General features: G+C 34.7%; 5 protein-coding genes across 6 annotated transcripts; 3 read left to right on the top strand and 2 right to left on the bottom strand.

Moving 5' to 3' along the window:
* Positions 1-148: 148 nt before the first annotated feature.
* On the bottom strand, positions 149-7,280 carry LOC122611146 (pentatricopeptide repeat-containing protein At3g12770). Of its 2 annotated transcripts, XM_043784121.1 has the most exons (8): positions 4,932-7,280; positions 4,746-4,825; positions 3,919-4,303; positions 3,478-3,616; positions 3,146-3,364; positions 1,068-1,446; positions 623-761; positions 149-443 (listed from the first exon to the last, which is right to left on the bottom strand). In XM_043784121.1, exon 1 carries the CDS (start codon positions 7,167-7,169, stop codon positions 5,010-5,012), a length of 2,160 nt encoding a protein of 719 aa, XP_043640056.1. In that variant the 5' UTR covers positions 7,170-7,280; the 3' UTR covers positions 149-443; positions 623-761; positions 1,068-1,446; positions 3,146-3,364; positions 3,478-3,616; positions 3,919-4,303; positions 4,746-4,825; positions 4,932-5,009. The 2 variants fall into 2 exon arrangements, with proteins under 2 accessions (XP_043640056.1, XP_043640057.1); XM_043784122.1 differs by lacking the exons at positions 3,146-3,364; positions 3,478-3,616; positions 3,919-4,303.
* Positions 274-1,454, top strand: LOC122611149 (senescence-specific cysteine protease SAG39-like). The gene is made up of 2 exons (XM_043784124.1): positions 274-785; positions 862-1,454. The coding sequence occupies exons 1-2, from the start codon at positions 353-355 to the stop codon at positions 1,452-1,454; spliced, it is 1,026 nt and encodes a 341-aa protein (XP_043640059.1). The 5' UTR covers positions 274-352.
* On the top strand, positions 3,208-4,311 carry LOC122611148 (senescence-specific cysteine protease SAG39-like). Its single transcript, XM_043784123.1, has 2 exons — positions 3,208-3,640; positions 3,719-4,311. Exons 1-2 carry the CDS (start codon positions 3,208-3,210, stop codon positions 4,309-4,311), a joined length of 1,026 nt encoding a protein of 341 aa, XP_043640058.1.
* A 5,337-nt stretch (positions 7,281-12,617) lies between the features above and the next one.
* On the bottom strand, positions 12,618-12,947 carry LOC122610878. The gene has a single exon (XM_043783835.1). It carries the CDS (start codon positions 12,945-12,947, stop codon positions 12,618-12,620), a length of 330 nt encoding a protein of 109 aa, XP_043639770.1.
* A 3,319-nt stretch (positions 12,948-16,266) lies between these two features.
* On the top strand, positions 16,267-17,804 carry LOC122610877. The gene is made up of 3 exons (XM_043783834.1): positions 16,267-16,762; positions 17,536-17,618; positions 17,721-17,804. The coding sequence occupies exons 1-3, from the start codon at positions 16,267-16,269 to the stop codon at positions 17,802-17,804; spliced, it is 663 nt and encodes a 220-aa protein (XP_043639769.1).
* Positions 17,805-18,956: the final 1,152 nt, after the last annotated feature.

Below are 18,956 nucleotides of genomic sequence, written 5' to 3'. Positions count from 1 at the left end.
GTACTATACAGTAGTTGATGAAACTTATATGAACGAAAAATACATTAAAAACCCAATCCATGCATATATTTTATATCAAGTGATACATGACATAAAGTTATTTACGGTTAAAGTTAGTCAACATGACAACTAAAATGGGACGGAGGGAGACTAAACAACAGCTAAAGTACGTTATTAGCTCCTATTAGTTAATATTCCATAATCAGAACATCCTATCTTCCACGAACATGAAATTAAAAATAGTAAACTTGCATGCGAGGACAGAATCCCTATTTCTATATAAAGGCAACCTCTCTTGGAAGACTTCACTCCAACTAGTTTGTTTCCCTTGACTCTTATAGCTATCAGCAGTATGTCGTCCACAAACCGTCCATCCATTGCCTTTTTAGTTTTACTCTTCCTCTCAGCTACTTTGATATCTAATACAGCATCCCGGTTGCTACCTGAAACATCAAACCACGAGAGCCATGAGCAATGGATGGCTCGTTATGGACGTGTATACAAGGATGCTGATGAGAAAGAACTACGTTCAAAGATTTTTCAAGAGAATGTTAAGTACATAGAGTCATTTAATAATGCAATGAACAAAAGTTACAAACTAGCGGTCAATGAGTTTGCAGACCTTACAAATGAAGAATTCAGGACCACAAGGAACCGATTCATGGCCCATGAATGCTCCCCATCTACCTCTGCTTTCAGGTATGAAAATGTGACAGCAGTTCCATCATCAATGGATTGGAGAAAGAAAGGTGCAGTAACACCTGTTAAAGACCAAGGCCAATGTGGTAAGCATCAATCTTTTGGACATTTAACTAACGTATTCGTAAGTTAACTTTAACATACAAATTTTATGATATGTAGGATGTTGCTGGGCATTTTCAGCCGTGGCAGCTATGGAGGGAATAACCCAACTAACAACAGGTAAATTAGTGTCTCTATCTGAACAAGAGCTCGTGGACTGTGATACTAGTGGTGTAGACCAGGGATGTGAAGGTGGTCTTATGGACAACGCCTTTGATTTCATCATAAACAATAAAGGACTCACTACAGAGAGCAAATATCCTTACAAAGGAGTTGATGGAACCTGCAACAGCAATGCGGCATCTAACCACGCTGCAACCATAACGGGCCATGAAGATGTTCCAGCTAATAGCGAAAGTGCACTGTTGAAGGCTGTAGCTAGTCAGCCAGTGTCTGTTGCCATTGATGCTAGTGGGTCCGACTTCCAGTTCTACTCTAGCGGGGTGTTTACAGGAGAGTGTGGCACGGAACTTGACCACGGTGTTACTGCAGTTGGTTATGGAACGAGTGATGACGGGATTAAGTATTGGCTGGTAAAGAACTCCTGGGGAACAAGCTGGGGTCAAGAAGGTTACATAATGATGCAAAGAGATGTTGATGCTAAGGAAGGTATTTGTGGCATTGCCATGCAGGCTTCCTACCCCACTGCATAATCCGAGGAAGACCAAAAGTAATTAATGTACATTCTATCAAAATATCTTATATTGATGCATGTACAAGGAAACTCTAAATATATGATATGTATATAGAATGTAAAAATCATTGGATGGCTAATATCATCATATTATGTATTTGGAACATCTGCGAGCTTGAATCAATGATGTTATATATTCCTCATGATTATGTATACATAATCAGCGAGTAAACTTATGACTCTAAAGCCCTACACCTTTTTTGTTATATCAAAAAAAGTAAAATGCAGAGGAAGTAGTACCTACTTATTTTTCATCCACCATTATATTTTTATACTTAAGTTTAATATAAGCAAATGATAAGGTCTACTTAAGATGTGCATACAAGGATATAGACAGATTTTTAGGACAACCTTCCGAGTCTCCGACACATCTCATCAATAAACCTACAGAAAGGTTTTAAACATCCACTTAACTTTCAGATTATCAAAAAATTACTCTCTGGAGAACTCAAGAATCCTAGAAAAACACGGTGCATCATCCGTGTTTTACTTTGCTTTGCTGTGTTCTCTTTTTTAGCTTCATTAATTAGTTTCAGTCTTTTAGCACCATCATGATAGATTTTCTAGATTTCAATGACATTTACAGCATGAACGCAATGCATTTCCAAATATTATAGTACATGGATGCCTGCAACATAAGTGTATCATAGAACTCAATAAGAGTGCCAAGACAGGAGATAATGGAGCAAATGAAATCATTTTTTACTGGTTAGATAAAATATGATGTAATCAACCAAATCGGACTTACAGTGATGACTAGAAGAACACTCTAGTACTCTACATCCTAGAAATGAAGACACCATTTTTTAAGTATTAGTATAGATTATGGATGCTTCATTCTTCAGATATAATGCATAGCCAGAGCTCTAATCCAATGCTGTATCCAGGGCTCGGCAGATGACATGTAGGGTCATTTATATGCATTGATGTCATAGCAGATAGCTAGACCAAAGAGACAAACCTGTCATGTGTTGCTTTCCCGGTGCCACTGACAAAGCTGCCACAACCCCTATCGACCCAATTTTTGGTTGGTGTTTTTTTAACATCCTAAGATTTTCCAAGTTATTCATTTAACTTCAACCTCCCTCCCGCAATTAGCCAACTCCCTACGTTAGCCAGTGACTCATCAACTGCTCATTATAACTGTTTCTGAAATTTAAGACTGATTCAAGTTGTGTTCACTGTTCAGTTACCGTGGATTTGAATTATCTAGTAAACTTTATGCGTTAGAAAATATGTGCAAATCACGGCTAAAGTTGAGATTGAATGACAGGCATGCCTCATTTTGCATGTGTGTCTGCATTTAGTAAAAAGAAAAGGCGAGGGGGGAATTTAAATGTAACATATAATTGTATCAAAGGATTAAAAAAGTTGGGATATATGAAATAACTAAATTCCAAATTACAGGCCAAGTATGCTTTGCAAAGATGGTACATAACATATCTATGCACAACAGTTTTGGACTTCTACAGTGCAGTCCAAAAGGAAAATCCTGACAGCCTATACTAAACTAAACAACAGATAGAGTACGTTATTAGCTCATATTATTTAATATTCCATAATCAGATCATCCTAACTTCCACGAACATGAAATTTAAAATAGTAAACTTGCATGGGAGGACAGAATCCCTAATTCTATATAAAGGCAACCTCTATTGGAAGACTTCACTCCAACTGGTTTGTTTCCTTTGACTCCTATAACTATCAACAGTATGTCGTCCCCAAACCGACGATCCATGGCCTTTCTAGTTTTACTCTTCCTCGCAGCCACTTTGGTATCTAACACGGCATCCCGGTTGCTCCCTGAAACTTCAAGCCACGAGAGCCATGAGCAATGGATGGCTCGTTATGGTCGCATATACAAGGACGCTGATGAGAAAGAACAACGTTCAAAGATTTTTCAAGAGAACGTTAAGTACATAGAGTCATTCAATAATGCCATGAACAAAAGTTACAAACTAGCGGTCAATGAGTTTGCAGACCTTACAAATGAAGAATTCAGGACCACAAGGAACCGATTCATGGCCCATGAATGCTCCCCATCTACCTCTACTTTCAGGTATGAAAATGTGACAGCAGTTCCATCATCAATGGATTGGAGAAAGAAAGGTGCAGTAACACCTATTAAAGACCAAGGCCAATGTGGTAAGCATCAATTCTTTTGACCATTTAACTAACGGATTTTTAGCTAATTTATTGACAAACAAACTTTATAATATGCAGGATGTTGCTGGGCATTTTCAGCCGTGGCAGCTATGGAGGGAATAACCCAACTCACAACAGGTAAATTAGTGTCTCTATCTGAACAAGAGCTCGTGGACTGTGATACTAGTGGTGTAGATCAGGGATGTGAAGGTGGTCTTATGGACAATGCCTTTGATTTCATCATAAACAATAAAGGACTCACTACAGAGAGCAACTACCCGTACAAAGGAGTTGACGGAAGCTGCAACAGCAATGCGGCATCTAACCACGCTGCAACCATAACTGGCCATGAAGATGTTCCGGCTAATAGCGAAAGTGCACTGTTGAAGGCTGTAGCTAATCAGCCTGTGTCTGTTGCCATTGATGCTAGTGGGTCCGACTTCCAGTTTTACTCTACCGGTGTGTTTACAGGCGAGTGTGGCACGGAACTTGACCACGGTGTTACTGCAGTTGGTTATGGAACGAGTGATGACGGGACTAAGTATTGGCTGGTGAAGAACTCTTGGGGAACAAGTTGGGGTCAAGAGGGTTACATAATGATGCAAAGGGATGTTGATGCCAAAGAAGGGATTTGTGGCATTGCCATGCAGGCTTCTTATCCCACTGCATAATACAAGGAAGGCCCATAGTAATTATTGTACATTATATATATTTCTGGTTATGTCAACACAAAAACTCGTAAAGTATGACATTCTTGAAGTAAAATCATCGTATGGCTGGAAATATTATGTCATCTATCAAAATATTTGTAAAGTGGATTGTCTTTTCCTATTGTTACATGTTTCTCTGAGTACATCCAATGTGAGTATAAACTTGGCAAATCAATTAGTGGCTAGTACAAATTTAGTTGTAGTAAAACATTTATATGATAATAGGTTCTCAAAATATATACGGTGATTATCTATTAATAATATGGTAAAGCTGCAGATATAAAAACTATCACATGATGCTGCAACTTGTATCCTTAAGAAGACTACATCATAATGGATATAGAAGAACTTTGGTCATTTCCACATATATTTAGTCAATCGGAGAGCATACTAACCTGAGATGGCCATAGTCCTAGATGAAATTTGTCGCCCCTGGTTATGTTACTTTGACTTGTTGATCTTTCTAGCACACCAACTACATTAATTATATCAGGGAGTTCAGTAAATAAGGACTTGACTATGTAAAGATGATTGCTAAGAAAAAACTCATGCAAAACAATTCAGTTTCTACACTGGCATACCTGAACATTCTCAAATAAAATAGACTCTCAAGTCTCAACCCTGTTAGATAAGCCATGATGCAGTCAACCAAATTCCTCTCACCAGTAATCTCCACAAGAACACTCTCCATCCTTGAAATGATGAAATCGATTGGCATCCCTAACAACTATTTCCCTGCTTTCTAATTTTGATATCAGTTTTATCGCAGCATGACAGTTTACACATGCACGTAAATTCTTAGTTATCCTAAGTGTACTTCCAAAACGAGTACTAATGAGCCCATAAGCAATTGCCAGCCTTTCACTGTGATTGCAAAGACTCTCTTCCTTATCTTCATAACTCAAGTCATGTAAAGCAGACTCTGTATCAGCAACAAATCCAGCCTCTTTCAACCTCGTGTCCAACCTCTTATGCTCCTTCAATATTTCACTGGATTCCGGATGTGATATATCTCCCATACGAAAGACATGAAGCTTTCCACTAATCTCTATCATACTACAACCGATATCCTTAGCCAATCCTCTCTCCTTCATTAAAAGTCGAACCCGTGCTACACCACTCCACATATAAACTGAAGCGTAAAGATTTGACAGCTGTACATAATGTCCAGTATTGTAAGGATCTAATGAGAAAAGCTGTTCTGCAGAATATTCTCCTATTGCCACATGACGATGAATCCTACTCGCACTTAAAAGTGCTCCCCAAATTGAAACACCAGGTTTGATCGGCATATTAATTATGAAATCATAAGCCCGTTCTAAACACCCTGCGCGACCGAGAATATCAACAACACAAGCATAATGTTGATGCCGTGGCTCAATATTATAATCTTTCATACTGTTAAATATTTTCCAACCTTCCTCCACAAGTCCAGCATGATTACACGCTGTAAGAAGCCCGATGAAAGTGACATCATTTGGGCCCACCCCGGCTTGTTTCATTGAATTGAAAAGATTGATGGCTTCGTGTGCCCTACCATGTACGCCGTAGCCTACAATCATGGCACTCCAAACAACAATGTCTTTTGTTTTTGTTTCATCGAAAACTTTACGAGCCAAGTCTACGCTTCCACATTTTGCATACATGTCAATAAGTGCTGTGCTGACAAAAACATCAGATTTATACTCACTTTTATCAATGTATTCACCCATCTTTCTTGCTTCTTCAAGTGATCCCAGTTGGGCACAAGCCAATATTGTAGAGCAGACCGTGACAGAATCTGGTCTTAGGTTTTTCGACAACATTCTTTTGAAAAGTGATATCCCGTCATTACAGAATCCGTTATTCACAAAACCAGAAATCATGGTGTTCCACATAATCACATTAGATATTTCCATTTCATCAAATAACGAATTCGCAATCATCACATGCCCACATTTTGCATACAATGTTGTCAGAGCAATCCGCAGATCAGGCTCACACTCAAGTCCCATCTTGATCACACAAGAGTGAACAGATCTCCCTTGTCCCAGATCCTCTATATCAGCATACGCGCTTATAACACTAACCAGAGCAATCCAATCGGGTTTGAACCCACAATCCCTCATCTTTTTAAACATTTTCAACGCTTCAACAGGCCGTCCATTCTGAGCATAACCCGAAATAATACTAGTCCAGGACACAACCGTCCTATCACCCAACCCCTCAAACACAACCCTCGCCTCATCAATCCTGCCACACTTTGCATAAACCGCCACAACCCCATTCTGCACAAACCCATCCTTCTCAAACCCACGTCTAAAAACCTGCCCATGTAACGCCCGTCCAACTTCAAGGTCAGCAGCTCCACCACACGCCCTAAGCACATGAGGCAATGTGAAACAATCTGGACCGACACCCGCCTTCTGCATTCGTGCATACAACCCAACAGCTTCATGAAACATGTTTTGTTTCGAGTAGCCACGGATTATAGCGTTCCATAAAAATACATATGGTTGAGGAAATTCATCGAACACCTTGCGTGCATAACAAATGTCACCCAAGTTAGAAGTAACATTGATAAATTTCGTAATGATAAATCCATTAGATTGAAAGCCATTGACAGTTATTTGGGAGTGAATTTGATTAAGATGTTTCTTGGAAGTTGATTGATCAAGAAGGGTTGTGTAAAAAGATTCTGGATTGAGGGCTAAAGTTTGAAGATTGTTAGTAAAGTTGTTAGCTTTGTATTGTTGGAGGGCTAAAGTTTGAATCTTTTTAGCTTGAAATATTCCGGGAAATGTCGTTAATGTTTTCGGAAAATCAAGATTTCGAGTCATGACTTTTATGAAGCAAAATGTAGAGTTTGTTTGAAAAGCGGATAATATAATGTGAGTATCTATATCCCAAAACGATTTTCACTGACTATTGTTCATTTTTTACCGGCTATTATTCACTGTGCATAAATTATTATTTACTTTTCACGGACTATGTATCACTGTGCATAAATTATTATTCCTTGATATATGTTACTGTATTATATATGAATGAACAACTATCAATAGTTTAGAAAGAAATTCTTAGAAATATAATAATCCAATTAATACTAACCCATTATCACTTTATTACATTGCGATTTAACATATTCTAAAATGAACATTACCTTCTGTTTCAAATAATACCAAAAGATACAGCATAATCAATATATCAAGAAAACATTCATATATGCATGAAGAAATCAAGAAAATATACATTTTTATCACTAACAAAACAATCAAAAGTATACTACAATATATCACGCTATTAGATTATTATATCAAAACCCCATTATTCATGGGAAACGCTTGCGCGATTCCATGTACAACGAAACTCTTAGACGCCATCAAATCAGGTGAAGTCATTTCCACTCCATTGATCAAAAGCAAGTCATCAAATACAACATTTCTAGTAATCTCAACCGTTTTACCCGAACACAAAGTCTTGATCAATGATCCTCTACGCAAACCCGCCAAATGTGTATAAGAATACGTTTTAGGAACAATGTGAGACCTCAAGAACATATTGTCATACAATTCAAACTCTGGTGTTCTTTAATAACCTCATCAAGCACATTATATAATCCGAATGCAAAAGATTCATAACCGGATAAACCAAATAATTTAACCACCATTTTCCATTCAAATTTATTTTCTTTAAGATCAAATTTAGGTAAAACCGCGGTATTATTATTGTTTTCTTGGTCGGATTTGAAAGAAGCAAAAAAACTATTGACACCATGTATGACAAGTGATAGAGTGAAGAACATATCAGGGTGAGTGATGAGTACATTGTTAAGTTCACAGATATGGTTTTTCGGGTCGATTTTGGTTATAAAGATTTTTGGTTTTGGTAATTTGTAGGGAAGCAAGTGTGGAGAGGCTTTTGGAGTAAATCTTGGAAGGTAAGTTTTGATGGTAAAATGTGGTAATTTATTATGAGTTGTAAAGAGATGTAAGGTGAAATAGTGAGGTTGTACATTAGGTAATAATCTGGAATAGCGAATGTGATGGTTTCGGGTGATGGATAAGGAGAAGGTTTGGAGAGATGGTTAGAAGGGTGCCAATGAAGGTGAAGTTGTTTGATCGGAGAACGTGGGATGTGTCTGATGAAATACCGAAATTGAACGATGTGGTAGTGGTGGTGTTTGTGGGGTTGGGTGGTTTGCGGTGGTGGAATGGGTGGATCGTGGTGGCAATGAGTATTCCGGCAAGAAATGCGGCGGTGAGAGATGAAATTGAGGCAATGCAAATTAGGATTTTTTTTTTTTTTGATTGAAAATAAGAAGATAGGTGACAGACAGTTTTTGTAACGGTTTTTTAGAATAGTGGGAAATTTATGGTTGGGTTTAGTTAAAGAAAAGATAAGTCCTTTAAGGTGAAAGGATTAAGTGAGAACCAATATATATACTGAGAATCATGAAAACCATTAAAATTTCTGCCTTTAGAGTTAAAGGTTACGCCCGTACCGTATCAAACATCATCCTCTCTTGAATTGTCGCTTATCAAATCCATATCATTCGTATATGTGTCCAGTAACAACCCCTTTAGAACGGATGAGGGTAACGCCTGTAACATATCCAAACGTTTTCAACACGTAACCCATATGACTTTTTTATTTTTATTATTATTATTTTTTCACCATGGGTTTTTGTTAAAAGAAAATAAAAAAAATATATTCAAAAATTAAAAATTAAAAAAACACACCAAAAAAGAAAAAAGGAGAGAAACTAGTGGTTCACAGTTCTCTTTATATTGGTTGTTCTCACGTTAACCCTACCCGTTCTTTTGAGTTCTTAATTGTGTCATATTTTGGTCTAAATTTTGCATCTAAGACTAACAATTATTGGTAAATAATAACATAATAATATTAAAAACTTCTAATGGTTGAATGATATTAAAAATTGAAAATGGTTGAATGATACAGTATTAAAAATTGAAAATGGTTGAACGATGTTTCAAAACATAATGATTTAATTTCTTCAATAAAGCTTGTCAATAGCGATGATCACGGTTGAACGATGATCAGTCATATATAATAATTGTACAATACAACTATCTGATGCATATATTGTTGTATGTGGTAAATTTGTGTTGTGTAGAGATCACCTCCCATATTTTAATAATGTCGTCCATCACATGCGTTCAAATGACCATCACATGTTTCTAAGTATCAAATTATTATATAAAAAAAATTTTAAGATGTGAATTATTTACTCGCAATAGGGGTCTATTTTAAGTTTTTTTAATCGGGTTTACACTAGAAAGTCTTTTCACCCTCAATACCTTGTAAGAAGAAAACTCTCTGATTAAACTTTCTAAAGACACGACATTTAATTGGGATAAACGGTATTATCTTTTGTGTATATATGTACATTGATTGTATAAATATATATATATATATATATAGGAGGAAGAAAATATGAGACTGTTAGGCACTTAAGTTGGGTGAAAAATTTCTCACATACTTTTTTATAAATCATAAAAATCATGGGTGACCAAACATTTATTCAAAATATTAAAGTATTAGTATGTGATGGGTTTTTCACCCAAATTAGCTCATGGTGACTACTGAGTACTGACTAGGCTGCTTGACGCTTGTATAAGGAATAGACAATTTTGTTATATATAACAAACTAGTGCTTAGACCCCGTGCGATGCACGGACAACCCTAAATAATCTTTCTTAAACTTTATTTTAAGATTGTATCAATGAATAAATATAACTCAGTTGGACATAATAAAAATATTCTTATGAGTTGATTAATTTAAAGAAGAAGAATGCTAGATATACCTTGGGATTTATTAATGATACACGAGGGCTTAAAACGCGTACATTGCACACCGGAGAGAAATTATAAAATTGATTGCCCATATTAGGCGCATATAAGAAGGATTATGCTGGTTACCTAGATGTGACAGGTATTATGAATTTCCCCCACTTTGATATATAGACCCACGTGGATGCGCTATAACCTTAAATAATTTATTTAACACCAGTTCAATCATGCATGTAGCGAAGTAAATGTACTCCTGTTACAACTAATGACCATTTTAAAACATATTAATGACTTAAAATGCATAGAAAAGTCTTATTTAGCACTAAAATAAACCAAATATACCTCATAATTTTCATCACAAATTTGATAGGCTGTTCTTTGTATAAGATTTGAAATTTGTTGATCATTCATTTTAACTCCAATAGTACCAGTAGCATCTACAATCCTAGCTTGCACATTAAACCTACTAAAAAAAAAAAAACAGAGATATAATTTTACCACACAACTTAATGATTATAGAATTTTAATATGAAATATAAATATATACCTAGGATTGATGAGAACTCCTTCCTTGTTACATGAACAACAAATCTATATTTTGTTGTCCCTTAAAGCATCAATAATGTCGACTTCATCCATGTAGAGATCGGTCAACTTAACTTCTTGAGAACAGTTCAAACATTCCATTGAATACCATAACTGGTCGGTTGAAATAAAACCGATTGTTGCAACAACAACAACCACTTTATCAAATTGTCAAAATGAAAATGTTTATACATTAGAATGTTAAAAAGCTAGTTATAAATTCGAAAGAAAGTTATGTTAAAAAGTAATATAATCAAAAAAGAAAAATTCACAAACAATGAATACTTACATGTTCGTCCATCAGGATCATTTCAATACTACCTATGTTATTAACATCTCCATATAGAGGTTGCTTCCATAGCCGCAAAATTCTAACCGTTATCGTACATGGCTTATTATTTGGACGCAAATTTCTAATTGAAACATGGTTTAGTGAAGTCATGCTAAAATTGATCTGTTATGTGTTTACGTTTTGAAATGTCTTAAAACTAAATGGAAGTGGCCTTATATAGAGGCCTTATATAGACATAGACATGCAAGGAAGTAACCGCCACAAGCAATACACGAACGGTTACACATTCAAATTTTCGAAAATTTGAACTTCTTGAAAGCATAACTAATCCGTTTTCAAAAATTTGAACTTCTTATAAAAGTAACTAATCCGTAGACCTTCTAAGAAACAATATTGTAATGATTTTTGAGCTTTCTTGTATTTTTAAGCATACCACATAAGCAATAACTAGCAAATTTTGAAATGAGATTTATATAATGTAGGGATAAACTACAGTAAAATATAGAAAACATAAAAAATAAAATAAAAATAAAAAACAAATAAAAATAATAAAAGAGTCGTATAGTCATTCGGTCATTCCCCTTTGAGTTATCCTTGCATTCGGGAATCACATGGGATGTAGACAAGAGACGATTGACTAGGTAGGTTAGTCGCATTGGTGGCTGGTCAATTTTATCTTTTACATTCCATGTTCTTGGATCCGCCTAAACTCGTGGTTCCCCTTTAAACCTTATTTTATTTATTTATTAAATCTAATCAAACTTTTGTCTCTTCTACCTTATTTGTTTTTAAATTTAGATATCTTTCTTTATTTCATTTATAAAGTATTTTGGTTTTTTTTTATTTATGATATATCTTTAAAAAATTAAGCATATCTTTTTTCCAAAAAATCCCTTTCAACATATTTATAGTTTTCAAAATGTCCTCCACACTACAACACTAAATTACCATAACTAATCTTATAATAAATTATCACTCCTAAAATAAAATTTTGTCTCAACGCGTGGGTATTATGCTCGTAGATATTCATTATGAAGTTAAATTTTAAGGATACAAAAAAAAATGAAGAATCAACAAAACTATATTTAAAATATATATATATATAGTATTTTTTGACTATTTTTTTTCTTTTTGAACCATAAAAAAAAAGTTATAAAAAAAAATTAATAAAATTTATTGTATAATCTTTTCATTTCTTTTCTTTCTTTTCTCTCTTTTTCTAAACAAATCCTAAAAAAATCAAAAACACAAAAACATATCATTTAAAAACAAACGCCTTCTACTTTTTCAGCCATATGTTAACTATAATTTCATGTCAATGTTTCATATTATTACTGAATACAAACAAGGATAACAAATTTAAGGCCGGTTAACCAGATTTCACAATCAAATTAAAACAGATTAAACAATAAAAACTAGCTAGTTAAATGCATCTAAATAAAACATATCATAAATTCGTATAATCATGTATATTCACACCAAAAACATAATCACTAATGTTAATAGAGTATAACTAACATCCTTAGTATAACTAATTAAACAGAAGAAATATAAGAAATTTCATTCTTAATTTCTATATATATAGATGATAACATGTTCAATGTTTTTCACCGTCCCTTTTACGAGTAACTCTTATGTAACAAAAGATTGCAGCAAAGGTGACAGTGACAAGACCTCCGATGATGACTCCACCGCCGGCGATGTCGGAAGAATGATGATGCTTTTCAGTAGTATGGACTGCCTGCTCACCGCCGTGTTCTGATCCCTCCGGTGACTCAGCAGGCACTAAAGAAGCTGGATCCATATTTTCTGACTCGATATGCTGAACTGTTCTGACTGTTGTGATAACGGGTCTGCCGGAGCTTGGTCGTGAAATCAAGATTCCGGCAAGAATAAAGCAAAGTAAGACTAGTTTGAAGTGACCCATGTGTGTAAAGATTTTGGAAAATTAAAAGAGTGGAAAAGTTTGTGGCTTTTTTTTTTAATTTTTTTATTTCCTGGGAAATGGGAGAGATATATAGGTTAGATATATATATATATATATATAGGTGCAACTTGCAAATTTTAAGTATGTATGTGTGTATGGTATTAGTTTAGTTTGTGTATATATAAAGTGAGAGACTACAGGGGATATTGAGAGGGAGGTGCAAAGTGAAAGGAAAGTGAAAGTGAAAGAGAGTCAAGAAATATGGTGACCAGATGGACATAAGCTGTAGATGTGAAAATTAGTACTCGTATTCCAATTTCAAAATAACGATACTCAATTCCGCGTGATAATAAAAGAATTCATTTGGTCACAATTAAAGAATTCATTATTTCATTTAACCATCACCAAGTACACTAGTAAAAAAAAAAACAAAACAAAACAACCACCCTATAACAACCTTAATGAAATAATTTACAGTATAAATCTCTTAACATTTAAAATAACTACAATACCACCATTAGTATCAACTATTTTTACATTCACCGCTATCATCGCCCTTAGGCCTGGCAATCCATACCCAAACCCGCCCGACCCACCCATTTTGTCAGGCATCACCTCCCCCACTTCCGCCCCACCACCGTCACCTCCGCCATCATTACCCCCACCGCCACTGCATTGAGCGGTCATAAGTCTAGTCCTAAACAAATTTATGGTCATCACACACACACACACACACATATAGGAAAAAGGAATATATGGCTATCCGGCACCTAAACTTAGGTGTGAAACTTCTCACATACTAATATTTTATTATTTTTTGTTTAATGAATAAATGCATGGGCCCCATGATTTTTATGGATTAAAAAAATAATATGTGAGTGTTCCACATCTAAGGTTGGATACCCGACAGTCTTATATTCTCATCCCCCTATATATATATATATATATATATATATATATATATGGGAGCCTTATTTTGAGATCTAAGAGTTCTCATGGTTCTTACAAAAAAATGGTTCTCAAAATAAGGAAACCCTCTCTCTCTACATGTAATGGAATTGAGTGAGTTTTTTTCTTAAAGTTTCTTATCGACACGGTTAAATGAACATATACTAAATCTTCTAGTATTCAATTAATAATTTATACTTTTCAAGAAAAAAATAAAAAGTTTACTTTCATTTTTCTATTTGAAAGGGAAAAAAAAAAGTTTACAAGTATTTTATTATCATTATAACTTTAATTATAATCATGAGTCTTTCTTTATTCGTTCTTCTAAAAGAGTTGATGATTTATATCGTTGTACATTATTAGTTTTAGTCTTATAACATCAAACATTATTTAAGGTAGTATATATTGTAATCATATGAAACATGTTTAGTGGTGTACGGCTATAAAATAATGATGTATGGTTGATTACCTTCTAAAAACCATGGGAAGTATCGAAAATGTCTTACATTGTTTTCCAAGTATTATTGCTTATATTGTTTATAAAGTATGTAGATTATACATATCATGAGGCCTAATCTACCTTTTTTTAATCAGATGTGCGTTAGAAAACACTCTCGCCAAATAGTCCCTCAATATAAAAACTTCGATGATAATCCCTTATTATTCAAATATCCGAAGAGAAAAACTCAAATCCATATGATCAAATCATGAGTGTTGCTAAAAAAGTCTTATGAAATGTAGTTAAGGTGCATAAAATAGTCATGCACTTATCATAAAATTCAAACGGTTAACATTTTGAATATGAAATTTATAATTTTTTATACACGTTAAGTACATCCTTAATATTATTATTGATATATATCATGCTCTCGTTTGCCTTTTCAAAAGTAAAAAATACCAGTAAAAATAAAAAATCATTGTGCTCGTTTGGTAGGCCTTTAATAGGAGTTAAGTTTGAAAACTGGATGCCAGCAGACAAGCCCTCTATGGTTCCACAAGTCTACCGTACCCCCATTCACAATTTGTGGTTTGCATGTTCATTTTTAATTTTTTTTAACGGCAGTTTGCATGTTTATTAAGTGGCTAAGGTACATGCATTAACCTTTTGTCCTAACAATTGTTTCTATATTTTATATTTTTTTCATTCATAAAAACAAAACTGGTTACACTTTACCTTCTTTATATCCTGGTTTAATAAAGATTAGGTACTGTTGTTGTATTTTTTTTTTTCACCGGTAAATACATTTACAACTGTGGTCATCAAAGATATAGAGGCCAGTAGATGTAGGCCACAATATTTTGGGCTAAAGACATTTCAGTATTTCACTCGCTTTGCGGTCTCTGTAATTAGTTTAAGTTGTCATCTTGGAAGTTCAAATGTCATATTCGTATTTATTATGCTCCGTATATCATAAATGAATTGACTTGTGCTTTTTAAAACTTGAACGTCTATTTTAGCTGGTTGTATTTAAAACATTGATCGTAACTTAGTTACTTTTGGACGGTAGAAGAAGAGTGTATTAAAAGAGTAAACAACTAGCAAAGTATTAAAGATCACAAATGAAATTGTCTAGAGATACAAGAAAACTACACAAACTAAACTCTATTCAAGGCGACTAAGAATGCAAAATGGTAAAAAAAGAAAAGAAAAAACACACGTGCCATTTACGAAAGACCGAGACATGATAAAAACATTATCGGTTTTTCCTCTGTGATGTTTTTATTGCAAACTCAAACAAGCCCTAAGGGGATGAAACAAGATACGTTACATAAGATAATCTGATTACAAGAAACCACAAACGAAAATAAGCTACAAATAACAATAATTATGATAAAACCTCTCACAACATATCATAGGTTTGAAACTATCCTGAGTAAATAGTTTGGGATAGCAATTTTCTAAAGTTGAAAAACAACTTTATTAATAAAGTTGAATAAGTCGAAGATATCTTGACTTTTAGATTACAATTAAAGGTCACGGTTCAAAGATGACTTTTTGATCTTGAATATCAATTTTAATTTAATAGTCAAAGTTCTAAGACTAGTAGAAACAGGGGGTTTTTCGCCTCGTAGATGCCACAAAACGCCATGAGGAAGCCTGACACACCGCTCCGGGTGGCTTTCTCCTTCAAAAAATTGGTGATCCCGGCAGAATTTGAACGGGAGACAAAAGCCTATGGAAATGAGCCAACGGCTCTTTTGGACCCCATCCCAACGTAAACTTTGACCACTTTTTGATATTTTTTTTCTATTCATTTATCTTTATAAATATACTACATCTCTTTCATTTTAAAAAACACACACACAACATACAACTACATATATATACATACTAAAACACGTATAACTAGTTTAGAATCATCATCATATAATGTCGTCTTCGTCATCATATGCATCATCGTCTTTTGATTCGTTCGGTTCGGTCGACTATGACGATGTCGTTGAAAGTGCGGTTGTTGCCGTCGTTACTTTGGCCATGTGGGTCACGCAAAAGGAGGAGGAAGAAGAAGAGCAACCGCGACCGCGTTTTACAAGAAGGGTGGTTCTTGTATGTCGTTGTGCAGAGGCACAAGAGAACTTGATGCGTGACTACTTCGCGGATCGACCGACTTACAACCCGAGACAATTTAGACGTAAGTTTCGCATACATAAGGGTTTGTTTTTTAAGATTGTGGGTGACATGAAAAGGGAGTTTAGATATTTTCAACAAAGAGTGAACGCCGTGGGAAAGCTAGGTTTTACCGCACTTCAAAAGTGTACAACCGCAATTCGACAACAAGCATACGACGTGACGAGCGATTTGCTAGACGAGTATTTGCAAATGGCGGAGAGGACCTCACAAGAGGCGCTTGGCCATTTTTGTAGTGGTACGTTGCTTTTATGTTACTTTTTTATATACGTTACATTTTATTTATATGTTATATTATTAGTTTGTATATGTTTAGGCCCTTTATATATATATATATATATATATATATATATATATATATATATATATAAGGCTGGTAATATAAGGCTGTCGGGTATCTAAGCTTAGTACTAAGGGGGTGTTTGGTATTGCGATTACAAAACAGAATCCGCGTTTTCAAAATAGATTATGCGTTTTCAAAACTGCGTTTTGAAAAAGCAGGTAGGTACATGCTTCTCCAAAACTGTGTTTTCATAGCCGATAATCACTTTTTCATACAAACACTTTTCTAGATTATTTGCGTTTTATAAACGCAATAATCAGATAATCACTTTATAACTCAATCCCAAACACCCTCTAATTTTTTAAACCATAAAGTTCATGGGGGCCCAACCATTTATTTATTAAACAATAAAATATTGGTATGTGAGGAGTTCCACACCTAAGCTTAGGTGCGGAACAACCTTATATTCCCTACATACCTCGTTGAAATGTATGGACCTACATGCCTCGTAGACCAACATGGACTGATCTTCAGCGTATATATGATGTGCATGAAAGAGTTCATGCTTTTTTCGGTATCATTGGTAATATTGATTGTATGCATTGGCCCTGGGAGATGTGTCCCACGGCGTGGCGAGGCACTCACACACGGGGTGACATAAGTAGACCTTCGTTGATTCTTGAAGCGGTTGCATCGTATGATCTATGGATTTGGAATGCTTTCTTTAGGCCACAGGGGTCTTAAAATGACATCAATGTATTCAAGTCATCTCATGTTCTTGAAGATCTTATATCCGGTTTGGCGCCCTCAGGTATATGTTTTATTGTATATGGTTATTTGCTAATATTTTTAATTTTATACGGTTATTTACTAATATGTAAGTTTCTTTTATGCAAACGGTAACTTTTATGAGAGAGGGTACTACTTGGGTGATGGGATATACCCCAAGTATGCTACATTCATCAAGACTTTTACCGATCCGGTTGACGAAAAGTGAAAGTTTTTTTAAGAAAAAACAAGAGTCGGCACGAAAGGGTATAGAAAGGGCTTTTGGTGTGTTAAAAAAGGGGTGGAAGGTTCTTAATTATTTGGCACAATATTGGGACAAAAGGCTCATGCAAGACATGATTTATGCTTGTATCATCTTGCATAACATGATATTGGAGGACGAGAACAAGGCCTTATGTGAAGACTACAATCCGGATGAACCTTCTCTAGTACCGGGTTATTGGAACAAATGACTCCACTCGAACAACGAATTCAAAACTGTCATGCCATTATAAACCGAGAAACACACAACATGCTTACGTCGGACTTGGTTGATCATCTTTGGTCGACCCAACCACGTGACTTTGATCCCGATAACGAGGTCCTCCCGGATCTCAACGAGTATGTTAGTTCCGACGATGAGTAGCTTGTTTATTTTTTTTTTAAATAATGTTGTAATATGTTATTTTTAAGAACTTAAGTTAGTATGTTGTTATTATTTAAGAACTTTATTTATGTAATAACTTAATTTAGTATTATTTAGTTTTTAGTAAGTTGTTTTATATTTTTAAATATATTTTTATTTATAACTTTTGTTAGAGCATACACAATGATAATAAGTCTTAATGACTTATTATTTTAGCCACATAATTATTCCATTACCTTTAACATAAAAAGCTATTATTTCAATGATAAAGTTTTTTCTATAACATTTTTTTTATCACTAAGAAAGGAAAAAAGATTTTGCTCAAAAGGTTGAGTTTCCCAACCTATTGATCAAATAAGTCATTTAACCCAATGGTATCAATCTTTTATAAAGACTTTTTTTTTTCAAAACAAGTCTTTTATCAAATAATATTGGATATGCCCTTAAAAAAATAAGAGTCAAACTAGAAAAAATATATAAAAAAATAATAATCAAGAACCCCTCTCAAAAGAACCCCTTGCTCCAAAGATTGGAAGGGGTCACCCTATTTTATGACACATTTACTACATGACACAAAAAGGTGGAGGAGATGGAGTTCTCATTTAACGAGTGGTTAGAAAACTGATTAAAAAATGATTAAATATACAGCGACTAAATCATGTCATCTTAACCAAAAATACCCGTAGAGTAACTCAAACAAAGCAAACCTCCTTCATCTACCATCTTTTTACAACT

This window comes from Erigeron canadensis, chromosome 8 (assembly GCF_010389155.1).
Source record: "Erigeron canadensis isolate Cc75 chromosome 8, C_canadensis_v1, whole genome shotgun sequence".
In the NCBI taxonomy this organism is placed as follows: Eukaryota; Viridiplantae; Streptophyta; class Magnoliopsida; order Asterales; family Asteraceae; genus Erigeron; species Erigeron canadensis.
This window is presented reverse-complemented; position numbering and strand designations above follow the sequence as displayed.